The 18564-nt window shown below is 41.8% G+C and overlaps 1 protein-coding gene across 1 annotated transcript in view; it reads right to left on the bottom strand.

Annotated features, from left to right (window-relative positions):
* The window catches only part of PDIA5 (protein disulfide isomerase family A member 5), a 185858-nt gene that overhangs the window by 50260 nt on the left and 117034 nt on the right, over positions 1-18564 (bottom strand). Inside the window, exons 9-11 of the mRNA XM_069064939.1 lie at positions 13971-14062; positions 13768-13839; positions 5087-5223 (exon numbers count right to left, since the gene is read on the bottom strand). Coding sequence (XP_068921040.1) covers positions 5087-5223; positions 13768-13839; positions 13971-14062 — 301 coding nt within the window. The remainder of the gene's footprint in view (positions 1-5086; positions 5224-13767; positions 13840-13970; positions 14063-18564) is intronic.

The following is an 18564-nucleotide window of genomic DNA, read 5'->3' as shown; positions in this document are numbered from 1 at the left end:
ATTGGGGAGTAAAGAAAAGATTCCTGCTCAGGTGGGGATTGGACTCAGTGAGGCCTGAGTGTCCTTGCAACTCTCATTCTTTGGTACTGAGGATGTGTAAGTTATCTTATGTCAAACTGAAACCAGTTTCCTTATAATTTCCACTCATTTTTCTTAGTTTTCCCACTGGAGTATATATAATGAAAGTCTACCTTCAATGCCACATAATGGCCCTTTAAAGAAAGCTAATGGGCTTCTTCTCTTTTAGGCTAAACAGTTCCTTCAACTAGCTCTGTGACATGAAAGACGGCCATTCTCCTTGCCAAGGTAAACCCTTCTGCATCTAACCTTGATCTCACTCTGTCTCATCATCTTCAGTAGACTGTCCCCTCAACCATCCCCACTCTATCACTGATCTTTAATCTATCTCTCTTGGTCAACTGGCTTCTCTACAAACATGCCCATGCCACCCCCATTCTCAAAACACAAGAACAAAACCCTCACTTGATCCTACCGTCCCTATCACCCCTTATCTCTCCTCCTCTTCTTAGATAAACTCCATGAGAAAGCTCTCTACAATTGGTGCCTCCACTTTCTTCTTACTCAGTTATAAGCTCTGGTTTAGAGTCTGGCTTCTGACCTGCTCATTCTGCTGAAACTGTGCTCTCCAAAGTTACCAATGATTTCTTGGCACCTGCCAAGACTCTTCCCTGTCCTCATTCTTCTTGAAACATCTGCAGCCTTTGATACTGTGGATCACTCTCTTTTTCTCTGAGGGTTCGGGACATTGTTCTTAGTTCTCTGACCTGTCTCTTCAGGCTCCTTTTCAGAATCTTTATCCCAATGAGGCTCACTAACTGTGGGTGTTACCTGAGGCTGTGTCCCCCCGGGAGCCTCTTCTTTTTCCCCCTCTATACTATCTCTCATGGTGATTTCATTAGTTCCCACGGGTTCAATTATCATGTGTGAAGATGATCTCCAGATCTACATATCTTGGTCTAACATTTTTCAAACTTACTCTGTCCAAAATAGGGCTCATTATCTCTGCTCTCAATCTCTTCTAATGCTCTGTAGGACTGTTGAGGACACCGCCATCCTTCCAGTCACTTCAGAGGCGTCCTGGATGCCTCATGGGCACTCATCCCACACAGCCAATCTATCGCCAGGTCCCGTCCTTTCAAGCTCCACATCTCTCTCCTATAAATCTGTACTATGACTAGAGCCTTGTTGTTGGTCTCCCAGCCCTGAGGCTCTCCTGACTCCACTCAGCTGCCCAAGTGATCTTTCTCAAAGATAAGTTTTGCTACATTAGCCCCCACCCCAATCAACTCCAGTGCTTCCTTACTGCTTCCAGGATCAAATATCAAATTCTTTGCTTGCATTTTAGAGCCCTTCAGAGCTGGGCTCCACACTAACCTTCTGGCTGCGACCCGACTCCCACAGGTGTGCCTCTGTTCTGACTGACCCCAGGCATCAAGTGCTCTCCCACTTTACCTCCCCCTCTTGGTTATCTCCAAGTCTCAGATCAAATCCCATTTTCTGAAGAAGTGCTTTCCTAGTGAGACTGACATCCATTTGTACTGAACATATCTCATGTGTGCAGAATTATTTGCATGGACCCCGCATCAGCCTTTCTTTATATCCTTAGCACCAAGCACAGTGCCTGGCACACAGTAAACACTTAATAAATGCTTGCTGAGTGATCACTGACTGACTGTGGTTAACAGATTCTTTACCATCCTGGTCACTCTTCAGTTTGTCTTAAAATGTGGCCCTCAGATTTGAATATAATAATTTAGATATGGAATAAAAATTGCTGGGCACCGTGGGGCTATTTCCTCCCTCCATCTGATCAGCCCATTTCCATTAATATAGCCTAAGGGACTGTGGTAGCTATTTTTGGCACTCATGTCACCGTGATATCACACTTAGCTTACAGTCAGTTAATAGCTGCACATCTTTCACATGTACCACAGTTATGACAGGACTCCCCTGTCTTAATTGAGTCAATTGATGTTTTTAACCTAAATTCAGAACTCCACTTATATCCCTTTTCAATTTAATCTTGTTAGTTTTGCCCCATCAGTTACGCCTGTCAAGACTGCTATGGACACTAATTCTATTATATGAGTTACTGCTCCCAGATTTGTGTCATTTGCAAATTTGATAAGTCTTTTCTATCTTCTTCCATGTCATCAATAAAAATGTTGGACAAGACAGTGCTGGGACACAGCCCTGGAGAGACCAGCTTTTGAGGTTCACACAGACCAAGTGGGGATAGCTATTGAACAGCCATAAATCCAAGAAGTCACAGCATTTGTTAGCCCATATTTTGAGAGAGAGAGAGAGAGAGAGAGAGAGAGAGAGAGAGAGAGAGAGAGAGAGAGAGAGAGAGAGAGAGAGAGAGAGAGAGAGAGAGAGAGAGAGAGAGAGAGAGAGAGAGAGAAAGAGAGAGCATGTGTGTCTCCTCATTTAGTCATATCTCACACAGCCTTCGATCAAATGCCTTGGGGAAATCCAGATACATCACAGCTATAACGCTGCCTGACCTCCCAGTCAGAAGCGGGTAATGAGGTTCTTTGGAGATCCTGACTTGATCTCAGATTCCCATCTTCCCCAGCTGCTCATATGCTGTTTGATAACTTGTTCTTCAAATGTGCTAGGGATGGACAGCAAGTTCCTGGGCTACAGTTTTGGGGTCTGCACTTGTTCATCTCCAGTCTACTGGCATCTCTCCTGTTTGCCATGATTTTTCAAAGATTTCTGACAGTGGTTCTTCCTTGAACTCTTTGCACCCTGGGATGAGATTACATGGGTTGAAGAATCAAAATCATTTAAAGGACCTAGGTGTCATTTTACTCTTTACTTACCTATAAGGATTTCCTACTCCTGTTTAAGCATGCTTGTTCTACCTTTTCCAGTTAAGTAATTATTCTCCTTGATGGAGAAGACACAAGGGAATATTTGGAGAGGATTAATTAAGGGAGGGTCATGGCCATCCACATGGACTTTTTAGCAGGCAGGTCAAACAGCTCTGCTAGTCAGTCTTGCTCACCCTCTCTCTGCTAACCAAAAAGAAATGAATCTACACGGTGGGTACAGGAGAGTGGAAAGAACATTTGATCTGCAATCAGAGTGCTGAATAAATATCTATGGATAATGACCCAGAGGGCAACCAATGGATTATGTCATACATCACATCAGGGAAATGATCTCTATTCCTCTTTGCCTAATTAGTGCCGGACTTCCCCTCTAAGAAGAGATGACTGTACTGGGAAGAAAAGGATGGGAGTCAAGCTGGTACAGGGCAAATATCAGCTGCTGCTGCAGTGATACGCAAATGTCCAAGACTGCAGAAGTGCTTATGTGAGTGTGATAATATTGTGAAGAGAGGCACAAAATTTACTCTCACCTATTTGTAGCCCTAGAACTTAGGATTTTACAATTTACAATCTTTATGAGGAACCTCATATGTACATACACACACACAAATATACCTCCAAGCCCTCTCTCCTTCCCCAGGTGTACTACGTGTACATGACACAGCTAGTTTTAAGCATGTGCAGAAATTTTGCTGGGCTTTGTCTGCAGAACAGAATTCTATGATTTCTGACCTTTACTTGAGAGTTGGGCTTTCTTCGGAGATGGAACAGGATTGTAGGGAGACAGATTGAAGCAGACAAGCCTTACAGAGCTTCCCAAGCTAGAAATAGTCAAGGACCTGCCGTCCTCTGTCTTTACTGCTGGCGTAGGTGACAGAGTGGAGGAGGGGGAGGAGGGAAAGGAGCAGGGAGGGACTATTTTCCTCCAGCTATGGGGAAGTAAATTGCTTCTAAACTTGCTTCCATCAGCAAGTATGAGAATGGCCTGGAGAGAACTTTTTAGCCAGTGAGGTGACTGTAATGCTGTCTCTCTGTCCTAATGAGCTGGCTCTGGGGGATGCTGGAGAGAGTTCCAGAACAAGAAGCATGTAAGAGGCTGATGGGATGCCGACCATGCCAGGCTTTTCTGTTTGTCTGTTTCCCCCCCCAATCCTGCCTTAAGGCACTGACCCCCTGTCCCAGGCCATTCTTTCTGGTCTACTATCTACCTTACATATAACAGTAAACATTTTTTTTTCTCAAGGCATCAATCTCCTCTCTCCTGTGCAAAGATAACAGAAAAAGATTCCAGAGATTCCTAGCATCAAACTCAAGTGTTTAATCCCGGGTTTTTAAGGTTATCCTATTTCATTACCTGGCCCTCCTCATGTTCTGTGATTCCCTGACTGAGGCTTTCTTCCTGATAGGAGAAGATGTTACCTGCTCTGGGGCTTCCGCCTTGGAGTTTTACATAAGTTACCTCCAGCTGGGGGCACCTTCCCCACTGCTCTCTGCCAGGCTGGTCTCCCTCTCTACTTCCCAGGACTTATTTCTCATATTTTAAAATCTCTTTTGTTCTCTCTCATCCATCCCTTGCTGGTTCAGGTTATTTACAGAGATGTAGGAGGGAGATCAGGGGTGGAAAGAGAAGATGGCATTCAGACTACTTTGTGTCCCCGTGGTCCAAAAAGCCCACTCTAGTTCTAGGGCTGAAGCATCACAGAGGCCCAAAGCTGCCCTTTCCTTTGAGTATTTCTCTAGGAGTTCTTTGCTCCAAGAGTGCTACTTGTCAGCTAATCCCTTCTCTTGCCTTGAGGACCAGAAAGGAGCCTAGGAGTGCTCACACAAATTCACAAGTTTCTGAAGCTAATTCAGAGCCATCCAATAAATATGAGAATGTATTATATGATTTCTGTTGGCATCATATTCCCTTCCTTCGTGATGTTGGCATTGAAATGGCATTGCATTTCCAGAGTACATGTTGAGTAAATAAGGAGAGGGACAGGGGAGAACTCACTCATAATTCCTAACTCAGTTAATTCTTTTTGAGCTGTTACTGTGAGAGTATAATTGCATAATTATCTTTGAAGAGAAGAATGCAGTACAGTGCTGTGCACAATTAATAAAGACTTCTGTATGATGACTACTATGAAAGGTTGAAAATTTCAGGGCCATATTTAGATCCCAGCTGAGGTGGTCCTGGGTGAGGGGGTGAAGAATTGGAGGAAGAAAAGCATTCCACTCACATGGGGCATGGAACATGATGAGGACAGAAGAGTGCTCCTTCACAAACTTGTCAAAGTCTTCATCTGTCAGGTGATAAACGACGCTTCCCTCGTCTGCCCAGGCAGCCTCGGGGACCTGGGGCTGTGGTGCTTGTGGACTGGAAGACCAAAAACAGGTAGAGCTGAGTGGATGTCATCTGCCAGGCACAGGCTACACAAAGGACCCTGCATTCCTGCACAGACCCAAGCCCAGTCTCATTAATCTCAAGAAACAGTCATGTGACAAGAAATGTAATGGTTATGACGTTGAAAAAACCCCAAAAACTACGCCTGAGGTGGGACTTATGGGAAGAGGAAAAGAATGGCAGAAGGCTTTTCCTCTCCTTCTGTCCTTCCCCAAACTGATGAGCTTTGCTGGTGTCCTATTACATAGAGCACATTTTTATTTATGACTCTTAAATCAGTTTAGCAAATCCTGCTTCCTCTCAAGGATGTGAGGGTTTATTTGTTTTCTCTCTTTAGCAAAGTGGCAAGAATCTAGCGAGAGCAAGGAACAGCCATTGTGAAATCTGGCTCTTGTGTCTGCCTTACTGTGTGGGGCTGGAAGAAGGAGGGAAGAGAAAAGATGAGGTGAGATCAATTAAGACCGGGTTAGGCATAGAGATGAAGAGGAGCAGGATGGAGGTGTGACACCTGAGAACGTGGTTACCTGCCCAAGGTAAGATAAGTCACCATGAAGGAAAAGGCCCGTGAGAGTGTGGGGGCTTGTGAACCTTCACTATGACAAGGGATTTATGTGGACTACCTACCCTGACAAAGCCTAAAAGCTCTTCAGTCCCCAGATGCAAGACTGCCCTGAAGCTCAAAATATCTGCCCTGGTGACACATATTCCCAGCTGGTTCCCTGCCTCAAGCTTCATTTTCTAAGCTGCATGTTTGCTAATGTTTAAAACCAATTTATGCTGACACATACAAAATGTAGCCATTGCTATCTGCTTGGACAAGTTTTCAGCAACAAAACCAAAGCTCCAGGAGAAGAGTGTTCATAATTTTGTAGGCAATAAAATAAAACAGAATGCTCCTCATTTTCCACAGCAGGCTAGTTACAATCTTCTCTGAGGTGCCCTCTCACCCAGATCTCCCTGTTAAGCATGGATGGGAAGGGCATCAGAGGCAGACAGAAAGGGTCCTTCTGAACCTCAACTACAGAGCAGCCCTTTGGCAATGGCAGAGAACAGGGAATAAAGCAGAGGAAAGGATAGTTCAACAAATGGTCAATGAAGGTGAATGAGCTGGGCCGGTCACTTTGTCTTTGCTGGGCCCATTTCCTGATCTCCAAAATAAAGGGGTTAGAACAGTGGCCCCTAAGGTCCCTAATGGCTTTGAGCCTACAATTCTGTTGATGTTCCTCCACTCTAAGAAATGATGGATGTGACAAGTTCAGAGAAAGACAGGAAGATTTTTATGAACTGATGCAGTTAAGTAGGTAGAACCAGAAAACCAAATGTGCACAGTGACAATATTGATATAAACAGAAAAAATAACAAAAAGAAATTGAATGCTGTATTAATTATAATGCTATAGCTAGGTCCCTAAAAAGAATTGAGAAAACTTACTTCCTTTCCTTTTTTGAGGTGGGAGACTATGCATGTGGATTATTGCATATACTGTCAGATACAGTCAACTTAAACAGATGAAATGATAGGCTTGGAGTCAGGAAAACCCAAGTTCAAATCTGACCTCAGACACTTAACTAGCTTCAATGGCAAAATGGGGATAACACGGGCACTTACCTCTCAGGGTTGTTGCTAGGATCAAATAATATAAAAATCTGTAAAGCACTTAGCACAATAACTGGCACATAGTAATATATTCCCTTCTCCCCTCCCCCACTCTGAACTGCTTTTTTTTACTTCTTTCTTTTTAAATCTTTGTAGCAAGGGATAGCTTAGTGGGTAGGGAAGAATGAAAAATATTTAGAAGCAGATGTGATGTGAAAACAAATGACAAAAAAAGAGGCAATTTTAAAAAGGCAGGCACGAAGAAGACTTAAGCATAGTTCTGTAGCCTTAATTGTCCTATCTCTATGGTAATCACAGAAAGTCTGCAGTCACACTGCCTCTGCATTCTTAGGTAATGACTTCTTGTAAATACCTCTAGTTGCAGGGAGTACAAAAACTGTCAGAGGGCAAGTCATTTTTGTCCCAGGATGAGGCTCTTCCTGTATTTCTGACATTTAGTACCTCTGTTTTGCCCTACTTGACCTCTGGATCCTGCTCCTTTGCTCATTTTCACAGCGGGCTGGGTTAGATTCTTTCCTCTGCACCCTTGGAGCTGGACCCTTGTCCTAACAAATGATGCCCTGAACTAGTTCATCTTGCACTGCTTCTTCCAGGCTCCCAGATGTCTGACTCATCCCCACCAGAGACACCACAGCTATCCTCTATCTTCTCGGACTTGTGCTAACTAGGCTTGCTCCAACCAGCTGACCACACAGAGTGGCTTTTTGGTTTCTATACCTGTGGCTTTCTTCTGACCACCTGTACCAAGGAAGGTTTAATCCTGGGCTTGCTGGTTCTCTTCACCTGTCTAGTTTAACTGTTACCATTTATCTGCCAATGTTATAGGACAATGAAAAGTCTGCACTTCCAAGATAGTCTAACAATTGGCACACAAGAAAACACAATTGAAAAAGGAACATAAAACTAGATACTCAGAATTTTTTTTTAACAACAGCAAATCTCTTGGGTACTATACTCAGATAGCATATTCCTCTTTCTTCAATTCCTCTTTAAAAATCTTATTTCTAGAGCTTCCTTCTCCTTCTGTTTCCTGGATATTGACAACTCCACTCTTTTCTGCCAATAATCTTCCCCTCAACACAAAAGGTTGCTGAACCTTGATATTTCCTATCTTATGTGACTTTTGAGGCCAAAGGAACAATGGAGCTCACAGGATGAATCTATCTATCTTGGTCAGAAGCTCACAGTGACTAATTTCTGAAACTCAGTTCTATCAAATTTTTTTTTTCTATTTTTTCCTTCAATACAGAATATGTCTATGTATGCTAATAGCATTTCCAAAAGATACCAACGTGCCTGTAAAACTATTTGGTCTGAAAGCTGCTATGCTAATTCTGGCTAATCTCTTACTTTGAGGAATTAAGTTTTCCATTTGGTCTAGGGAGAGTTGTTTCACATGGGTCCACAGAAGTCAGCAGTATCTGAAAACTAAGTCATTACCTGAAGTAGTCTGCAGACATGTTTTTATGTTGAGGGACAAAAAACAACAGTGCTTTAAAAAAAAGTTAAAGGGGTCTTTTTCGCCAAAAAAAATTTAATATTCCTAGTTTGTTTTTAGTAAGTAAAAAAAATTACTCATAATTATGTTTAGGCAAAAAAACATGTTATCATTTATTAACTTAATTCTACATTCCTGGTCTAGATAATTAGCTGAGGAGATAGATAAAGAGGTAATGGGGGAGCAAGGATTGAGCTCTTCAGGATGGGATTGTATAGAGGCACATAATTCTCACACAAGCACATATAGTCAGAGATGACTCCATGGAGTGAGAAAGAAAGGGTTGGTGTGGCCATGACCAACAAATCCGTTCCAGAAACATTACACAAATACATAGGTATGGGGAATCCCCATGTCCAGTTTTAGTAAATTACCCAGCGTCACCCACAATCTTCTGATGTTTATACTATCTCTCCCTGCCCTCATTTCATGGCATCTGGAACACATGGCTATTGATATCTGGGTATTTTATGCGACAGACTTGGGGGGTAGGGTCATGAAAAGTAACAGCTTTCTCTGATTAGACTTGAATGAGGAGCAAAAACAGCGGTCCATCACTGGCCTTCCACTGTCCAGGTGCCTGGCCTGAGGCTGGGCAGTGCACTGTCTGCTACAGGCCAGAACAAAGTGGGCGACAGCTCCCACTCCATGCCATTCTATTTTACAGATTGGCTGCCCAGTTTATCCCTCATAGCTGCAATGCTCTCCCTCACAACTTCTGTCTTCTTTGGAACAAAAAAACCCCCAGATTAGAATTCTCACCTAATGCAAAGCAGCTTAGAGTCCATGGGGATGAAAAATACTTTTTCCTGGACCAGCCTATGTGTTCTAGAAGCACATAAAACCCAAGCCTGAGGCTATGGATAAAAACTAGTTACTAAGTTACTCTGGGAACTACTATATCATTAATTTAATTTTAAATATTTAATCTTGGAGACACAATGGCACAGTGATAGAATCAAAAAGAGCTGGGTTCAAGTTCAACCTCTGACAAGACTCAAGAGAATCCTAGACTATATTTGCACAATTAGAAAGGACTGTAAGATGACTGAAAGCTAACATTTGGATGAGGGGAAGAAACCAGTGTCTCTTTTAACACTTTCAAAGGATACTGTGGAATTTAATTACAAAAAGTAGAGGACCTGGGGGTAGAATTATTCTGTTCTTAAGATTTTAAGAGGGGAAAAAGTAGGGAAAGTAAGGAAATAATATGTTAGTGTCAAAAGGAAGGGGGGAAGGAGGAACTTGATATTTTTCATAATTGGAGTGCTTAAGAAATAGTATACACAAACATGGAGGAAGGGGTGGGGGAGAGTGGACATAGGATGAACCAAACTCTTATCTAGAATGAATAACTTTTACACAAAGGGGTTGCTGTGGAAATACATCAAGCTCAACAGGAAAGCGGGCAGCAACTGGGGAACGGCAGTTTTAAGAAGGATAACACTGGAGGTTACACACAAACCAATGTCCTGATCCTGAGGGAGGGATTAGAAGAAAAAAGAAAAGATTATAAATTAAGGGGACTGTCCAAACACTGGAGAATGGCTAAACAGACTGCAGTGTATAACTACAAACGGATATTGTTGTGCTGTAAGACTAATTAGAGCAGTGCCCAGCTAACTACCTCTCCAGAGGACCTATGATGATGCATGTTACCAAAATCCAGACAGGCACATGATGAGCTCAAGGTGCAGAAAGAGACACCGTTCTAGACATGGTCATGGTGTGGATGTGTTTTGTTTAACTATGTGTATTTGTAACAAGTTTATTTTTTTAATTTTCTATTTCGTGTAGGTTTGGGGAAAGAGATAGTGATATAAGAGGAAAGAAAAGAAAAAAAAAGGAGGGTCACTGAAATATTTCTCTTTAAAATTTAACATAGCTTTTTAAAAGTATCCAGAGAACAGAAGGAAATTCAGAAGAATGCAGTTTTGAAAGCAATGTGTTGAACGTCTGTATTTCTGTGAACACTGACAAAAACTTGCATGAGCTCCCTCACTTTACTGTTTATACTTCAACACGCCTTTGTTTCTATGCCCATCCTCTCCTCTAGTCTCAAAGGAAGGGGTTGTAATGACCCTCTTTAGGGGGAATTTATTTATCAGTGCCCTGGATCACATTCTTTCCTAAATCCTGAGAGATCTTCTAATATTGTTCGTATTTTTCCAGAATTTTCAATCTCTTCCCACCAGTTACTTCTCCTGTGTTCAAACAAGCACAGGTCTCCCCTTTTACTTGGTCTTGTTCCCTGCTCCAGTTATTGGCCTAGTTCTTTCTTTGATTTTGCTGCCAAACTACTTGAATGAGTGGCTATTATGCCACCCGTTCCCTCTACAACTCCCCACGATCTGGCTTCCATCCCTATCACTCCAGTGAAACACATTCTCAGAGTTCATCAATTATTAGTTAATTGGCGATGCCTTGCACCTTTGAGATTCTCCTTGACTTCAGGATCACTGGACCAAAGATTTAGAGCTGAAAGTGATCTTGATGCTACCTGCTCCCTTAACCTTTAACTTTTCTTCCCTTGGTTTCCGTAATATTACAATATTCTAATTCTCTTCTTGCCTCTCTGATAGCTTGTTTTTCATCCACCCAGTTGCTAGGAATAGCCCCCAAGGTCAATCCTCAGCTCTGGTTTTCAGTAAAGAAATACTCACTGTTTCTCATAGAATGTATATTCTCTCAAAGCTTTGGCAAGTACTGCAATGGTGACAGCTTTCTCATTTATATGTCCAGCCTGACTTCCCTCTCTCATGCTCCAGTTCAACATTTTGAACTGTTTCCTTGACATTTCTTCTTAGATGTGACTGTATTCTCCATAAACTCATCCTAAACTTATCATCCTTGCCAATTTGGTTTGATGACCTTGTTTTTAAAAATGGCACTATTAAAGAATTATAAAATGTTAGAGAGCTTAGAGTCAAGTCCAGTCAACTGGTATTTATTCAGAGGCAGTGAGATGGGATAGAGGATTGAACATAAGTCCTGGATTCAAGACCTGAGTTCAAATCCAGCTCCAAACACTTATGTATAGCTATATGACCTTGGGGAAGTCATTTAACCTGTTTGCCTCAGTTTCCTCATAATGGGGATAATGATAGTACCTACCTCCCAGGGTTGTTGTGAGAATCAAATGAAAGATTTGTTTAGGAAAAAGTATTGGGGTAGCTAGGTGATGCAATGAATACAGCATCAGCCCTGGAGTCAGGAAGACCTGAGTTCAAATACGGCTTCAGACACTTACCACTTACTAGCTGTGTGACCTTGGGCAATTCACTTAACCCCAACTGCCCTGCCTTCCCCCCTCCAAAAAACAAAGTGTTTATCACAGTGCTTGGCATATAAGAGCTACTATATAAATGTTAGCTGTCATCATCATCATCATCATCATCATCATCATCATCATCATCATCATCATTACCACACTTTGTGCCAAGTCACTCTACTAAGTGCTGGGGGTAGAAAGAAAGGCAAAAACACAACACCTGCCATCAAGGAGTTAACAAATGGAAGTAGGCAACAGATAAACAACTATGCACATACAAGATATATACAGGGTAAATGGAAGATAGTCTTGGCAGAAGGCATTGGTGGAGGGGATGAAGGAAGTAGACTAGAAAAGGCTTCCTGAATGAGGGAGGATCTAAGGTGAGTCTTGAAGGAAATCAGGGAAGGGAAGAGGCTGAGGTGAGAGGGAGAATATTCTAGGCACAAGGGTCACCTAATGCACAATCACAGAACTGGGAAAGGAAATGCCATGTTCAAGAACAGCAAGGAATCTTAGAGTTTAAGAGGAATAAAATATAAAAAGACTGGAAAGGCAGAAAGGGGCCCATTTGTGAGAGGCTTTAAAAGTCCTTTAAATAGAGGATTTTTACATCTGACTCTAAAGGCAAGAGGGAACCACTAGTGTTTGCTGAGTAGCAAAGTGAAATGGTCAAATGTGCACTTTTAGCAGCTGAGTGGAGCAGAAATCATCTAATCCAATGCACCCTGACTAAAGTCACAGGTCAGACTAGTAGTAGAGTCAAAACTAAAGTGTCTTTTCCCATGATACCATGCTGACTACGATATAACTACCAATAGTTTTCTGTATCTGAAACAGAGCATTCTCTTACTTCCTTTCCTACATCAAAGCATTTACTGATTCCTATCAAGTCTTTGGTATTCATTTATTCTTTCCCATTGTCTGGGATATATTCTTAGGGCTTACAAATTCTCTTCTTTCTCTCTCTGATTATTTTAACAGGTTCCCTGACTAATCTACCCTGCATTCTTCTACAGATTAAGCTTCCTAACTTATTTATTAAATCAAAGAATTCTACCTCTCAACAACCTCAAATGGCTCCTAATTTCACAATTAAGAAAGTCCAAATTTCTTAGTATGGCATCCAAGGATCTTCATAGCTTAGTCCCAGTCAACCCGTCCTATTTTCTAAATAGTCCCACCATACTCTGATTTTGAGCAAGGATGACCTCCCTACTGCCTCTAATAATGATAGTCTCATTTTAACTCTTCTTGAGCTATTCTCTCCAGTCTGAAATGGGCTTCCCTTTCCCTTCCCAATCTATCTTTCATTCACACCAAAGTAACTGCCAAAAGGTGAAATATTCGACATGTGCCACATGCATGGCACAGACTTAAGTGCCATAAAAATTTAGAAGAGAAGAAATCAATTCTACCCAGGGAGCTCAAAGAAAATTGTATGGAGGAATGAACTGTATGGGGAGAGATGAATTGGGCTTTAAAGGATGGATAAGCGGAGGAACATTCAAGGGATGGGGATATGCTATGATATTGGTATGGATGTGTATTCTCCAACTAGATGGCAAGGACTCTGTAGGTCAGTCTTTGCATCTCTACTAAACTTAGCACAGTGGTTTACAAAAAGCAGGTACTTAGTGAAGGGATGAATAAAGGGTAAGGACCCTACAGTAAGATCTTTCAAGTCTGGCAACAAAAGAGAAAGATCTCTTTCTCTGGGTGTTAGGGATATATGTGAAGACTTCAGAAGACAACTGATTCAAGAGAATTGGCAAGATTACCTGGGCCACTACCCTACCATTTTCTAGACCTCCCAATCCAAATATACTGACCCTCTACTCAAGTATGTCACAGACCAATGGGGACAGTTGGAACCCTGCTGGATTCTTTACCCAAATAAAACCTTAGGCCATCTGTTACAACTAAATGAATCTTAAGAACCCAGAATTGACCAGGACCCCAATCTGGGGAGAATTTCTAAAGGCAGATCTTCCCCATCATCCCCACTACCCACTTCCCACCCCCACCCTTACTGTTCTTCCTAAGCAAAAGAACATTACAGGGCAGGGCAAGAGAGATGCCCTCCCTCTGAGAACTACAAGTGTATATTCCTTGAAGTGCAAAGACTTACTTCTTCATCCATTCCACAATGTCCTTGGCTGTGGACCTATAGTTTTCATACTGGAACAGAAACTTCCCTTTCCTGTGGAATGTGGAGAGACAAAAGGGGCTCAGCTCAAGAATTGGGGTAGAGGTGTTGAAGAGGGGAAGAAGGGGAATAAGTGCCACTGGGGAAGAGGAATGGCACTTGAGACTAAGGAGCTGGGGACTTACTCAAAATAGCAGATGGTGGGGTAGCCACGGACATCATACTCTTCCTTGATGTGTTCAAATTCAGAGGAGTAGACATTCATCCCAGCCAGCACCTGGGAGAACAAGGAAGGAATGGACTCATCTGCCCTCTGCCCCATTACATCCCATATCTTGTCCCAGAGCCTCTAATTGGGACTATGAACTCCTCAAAGTGGGAGAAAGAATTTCCAAAGGCTCCTCAGAGAGATGTGGGTGTGCTGAGCATCCCAGGAGCATTATGCGAGAAATAAGGGAACTAGTTTAGAATTAGACATTGGCTATGGGTAACTAAGAGCTGACTTCAAGGGATCCTGAAAAAAAGAAACATCAGGAATTGCCTGTGCTCATGCCCCTGCACTCCTCTCCTGATCCACAACATGTTTACTTTCCCCTATTCATGAATAAACTGAATCCATCCATGGATTAGCTCCCTTGGGAGCAGCAAAGATGTCTGCCGCAGAAAGTTTTCTCAATTATCAAATTCCATTTGACTTTTGACATATTACGATCTCTCCATTTGTTCCTGTTCTGCCCTATTCTCACGACTAGATTTGAGCCTAAATTTTAAATACCGGTGCCCGCCCACCTCTTAGATACTTAGTTCATTTGTTCCTTGATGGTCTATCTATCTCTCACCCATGGTTTCTGGCTTCATTGCTTTTGAGTACCCCACAACGACACAACTGTTTTTTGCTCCCTAGCCTAACTCTTGATACCCACTTATTCCTTTTGTACTTTATCCGGTAACTTCCTGTTTCACATTTATAACCTGTGGCAACCCAAGATGTAGGTCCAATAAATCCAGATATCTACAACTTCTAGATGTAAAGGAGATTTCCCAGCTTAAATACTAAGGAATTCATGTGTAAAACACAGAGGACAATGGGCAAAAGTTAAACAGAATGGGAAGCACTGATGGGTTGAGAACTGGAATGTCAAAGGACTACCCTTATAGGCGAGATCACTGTTCCACTGAAGTGTTAGAATATTACACTAAAGGCGCTACCAGTGCCAGAAACAAGGACAATCTAGAATTTCCTCAACATTCAGGCTTCCTATTCCTCTTCTTGTGCAATAGGGGACTTCTTGTCCGTGGTCCAGCTCCCAGAAAGAATCTTGATGTTAATTTTCAATAAAGGGAGATAGATACATGGTGAAGCTATGGAATAGAAATGTGTGCCACAGAAGAGAGAGGCTGTAAGGGTGAAATGGGTGAGGAACTTCATGGAAATAAGGGTAGAAATGTTGTAGAAACATGCAGAGGGGACCCAGGAAGCAAAGTTCTGATGCAGAGAAAGAAAATTTGAATAGCTCTATATGAATTTCCATTGCACTATGATATAACTCAGAAACTTCAACAGCCGTTAAATTGACACAGAATCCCATTGGGAAACTAAATCTTCATAACTGACTTCTCCCTCTTTAGGAAAAAAATACTCTCAACTCTATTTCTTTTTTGCTATCTACCTTGGCTTACTACAGACCACTATATATTAAGAGTTTAGGCAAATCTTCAATAAAACTTATCAAGAAATTCTGTAGCCCTCAAAGTCATTCTGTTCTTCCTAATAATTGGTTCAGAAGCTTGTTTCAGTGACAGTTGTCTGGTTTTTTTTTTTTTGTCTACCTGGTCTCCTTGTCTCTAGTTTCTCCCTTCTTTAATCCATCCTATACAACAATGTCAGATTAATCTTCCCAAAACACTGTTTTTTAATTATCATCACTTACTAAAAATAAAAAAACGAATCAACCCTAAAACCTACGAGAGAAATGCTAAACTACAAAAGCCTGAATAGGGGAATTCAATCCTCTTTATCCTGTTGACTCTAATCTGTTTTCCAGCCTTATCTCTTGGTACAGGCAAAGTCTATATAATGATGCCTCAACTAACATCCTTTTACAAAATAACACGGTGAATACATTATAACCAAAATCCACTGTTGCTTTGTCTAGGTGGTGGCCATCTCTCTTCTCTCTTTCCTCCTGTTCTCTCCACTATTCACAGAATTTTAGGTTGGGAAAGGACCTCTGTAGCCATCCAGTCCAACTCACACTTGAAAAAGAATCCTCACTAGAGCATACCTGATGGGGGGGTCACTTAAATTTTGTTTTGAAGATGTTCAACAAGAGAGAACACACTATTTCCTGAGGCAGTCCTATTCATTTTTGCACTGTTCAAATTATTAAGGAAGAATTTCCTTACATCAAGCTGAAATTTGCCTCCTTCAAAACTGCATTCAATTGTTCTTAGTTCTGCTAAATGGAGCCTGAGTAAATTTAACCCCCTTTCACATGACAGACTTTCAAGTGCTTGAGATGGTTATCATGTCCCACTCCCTCACTTCTGACACTTCCCTTCTCCAGGCTAAGTATTTCCAGTTCTTTGAAATGATCCTCATCTAGGGCAGACTTGAGGGCCTTAATTATTCTGACTACCTTCCAAAGGATGTTCTCCAACTTACCAACGTCTTCTTTAAACTCTAAACGAAAGTCATCAGAAGTGAACACAATAGCTTGGCCAAACCAGAGTAGCACAAAGCACTCTTCTTTTAATGCAGTCCAAGACTGCAGGAGCTTTTTTAGCTGCTATGGCATACTTGCTGACTTATACTGAGCTTGAAGTCTACTCACACCTCCAGAACCTCTAACTATGCCTCCTGTATCTTGTGCTGATGAAAGACTTTACATTTATCCTTACTAAATTTCATCTTATATATCCAAGCCCAATATTCTAGCTTGTCAAGGTCTTTTTCAGATCCTGACTTCATGTTCTGTCATGTTAGCTATCTATCTCTTCTAGCTTTGTATCATCAGGAAATTTGATAAACATATTATTTATGTTTTTAACACAATCTCCTTCCAAATTGATATCTAACCATTAATTACTAGTCTTTGAGTCTGACCATTCAACCAGCTCCAAACCCTTCTTAATGGACTACCATCTAGCCTTCATCTTTTTATCTTTTCCACAAGTATAGCAGTGCTAAAACAGGTAAACTTGTTGTAATTCAGTTGTTTTAGTCATGTCTGACGCTTTGTGACCCAATTTGGGGTTTTCTTGGCAAAGATACTGGAGTAGATTGCCATGTCCTTCTCCAACTCATTTTACAGGTGAGGAAACTGAGGCAAACAGGGTTAAGGGACTTGCCCAGGGTCACACAACTACTAAGTGTCTGAGGCTAGGTCTTGAGCTCAGGTCTTCCTGATTCCAGGGCTGGAGATCTATCCATTGTGCCGCCTAGCTACCCTTTATAACACTATCATGATCTACTAGTTTAGTAACCCCAAAAAGTTAGTCTGATGTTATCAGTTCTTTTTTTTTTTGCCTTTTGCCTTTTGGAGAGCAATTGGGGTTAAGTAACTTGCTCAAGGTAACATGGCTAGTATTTTTGTGTGGGTGTTAAGTGTCTCAGGCCAGAACCGAACTCAGGTCCTCCCGACTCCAGGGCCGGCGATTTACTCACTGCGCCACCTTAGCCGCCCCGTCTTCAGTTCTTAATGAATCTATTTGTGATAATTTTTTTTCTTTTTCTAGATGTTTGCTAACCAGCTTTTAAAAAACACTTTCTAAAATTTTCTAACGAACTGAAATCAAGCTCACTGGAAGAGATTCCGTCTTCTTCCTCTTTTGAAGACTGGGCAACACTTGCTCTTCTCCAACTATTCTTTATAGTCTTCCAAATAACAATTGACTATGGCTCCACAATCACAACCATCAGCTCCTTCAGTGTCCAAGGATCGCTCATCTGGGTCTTGTGATGTGAATTCATCACAGGAAGTTAAAGTGTTCTTTCTGTTGTGGCAGTTCAGCTCAGTCATGTCTGACTCTATCACCCCCATGGACCACACCATTCATGGTTTTTTGTTTGTTTGTTTTTTGGCAAAGCTATTAGAATGATTTGTCATTTCCTTCTTCAGTGGGTTAAGGCAGAGGGTAAATGACATACCCCAGATCACACAGCTAGTGAGTGTCTGAGGCCAGATCTGAACTCAGAGTCTTCCTGACTCCAGGCCTTGGGCTCTAACCACTGAACCGTCTAGCTGCCTCCTAATGTTCTTTTACTATCACCTTACTTATCATGGGCATCAAATCACTACAAGGAAAATGTGGTCATTTTTCTTGGCAGAGAAAACAGGAGAAAACAGGCATCAAGCAGTTGTCCCTGCTCTCTGTTATTAGTCATCACCATCCAACGCCCCCCTGAAAAGCAGCCCTATTTCTTCTCAATCCTTTCTCCCAATACAGCTAAAACAAGGCCTCCTTTTTAATTGTCCTCTCTCCTCACCAGCCTTCGCTCACGCTGAGCGTCAGCCCTCCTGACACTCTTCTGGCAGTACTAGGCCACTCTTTTTATTCACAGTGTTTCCTGCCCTTATTTCCTTCTCCGGCACAGATCTTTAAAAAACAAACAAACAAAAAAAACTAAATTGGTTGGTGAGATCATAATGTATTCACACTGGTTTCTTTAGACATCAACCTGTGTTTTTAACTCACTGAAACCGTTTCCCTTTGTACCTTCAGACTTTTCCTTCTTGAGAGTCCCCATACGGTCTGGACTAGCCTCTGTCCACAAAA

This window comes from Petaurus breviceps, unplaced genomic scaffold (genome assembly GCF_028583685.1).
Source record: "Petaurus breviceps papuanus isolate PSGF00001 unplaced genomic scaffold, PetGlider_PUasm1.0 90654, whole genome shotgun sequence".
NCBI classification, from domain to species: Eukaryota; Metazoa; Chordata; class Mammalia; order Diprotodontia; family Petauridae; genus Petaurus; species Petaurus breviceps.
The sequence above is the reverse complement of the archived record's forward strand: the minus strand, read 5'-3'. Positions and strand labels throughout refer to the sequence as shown.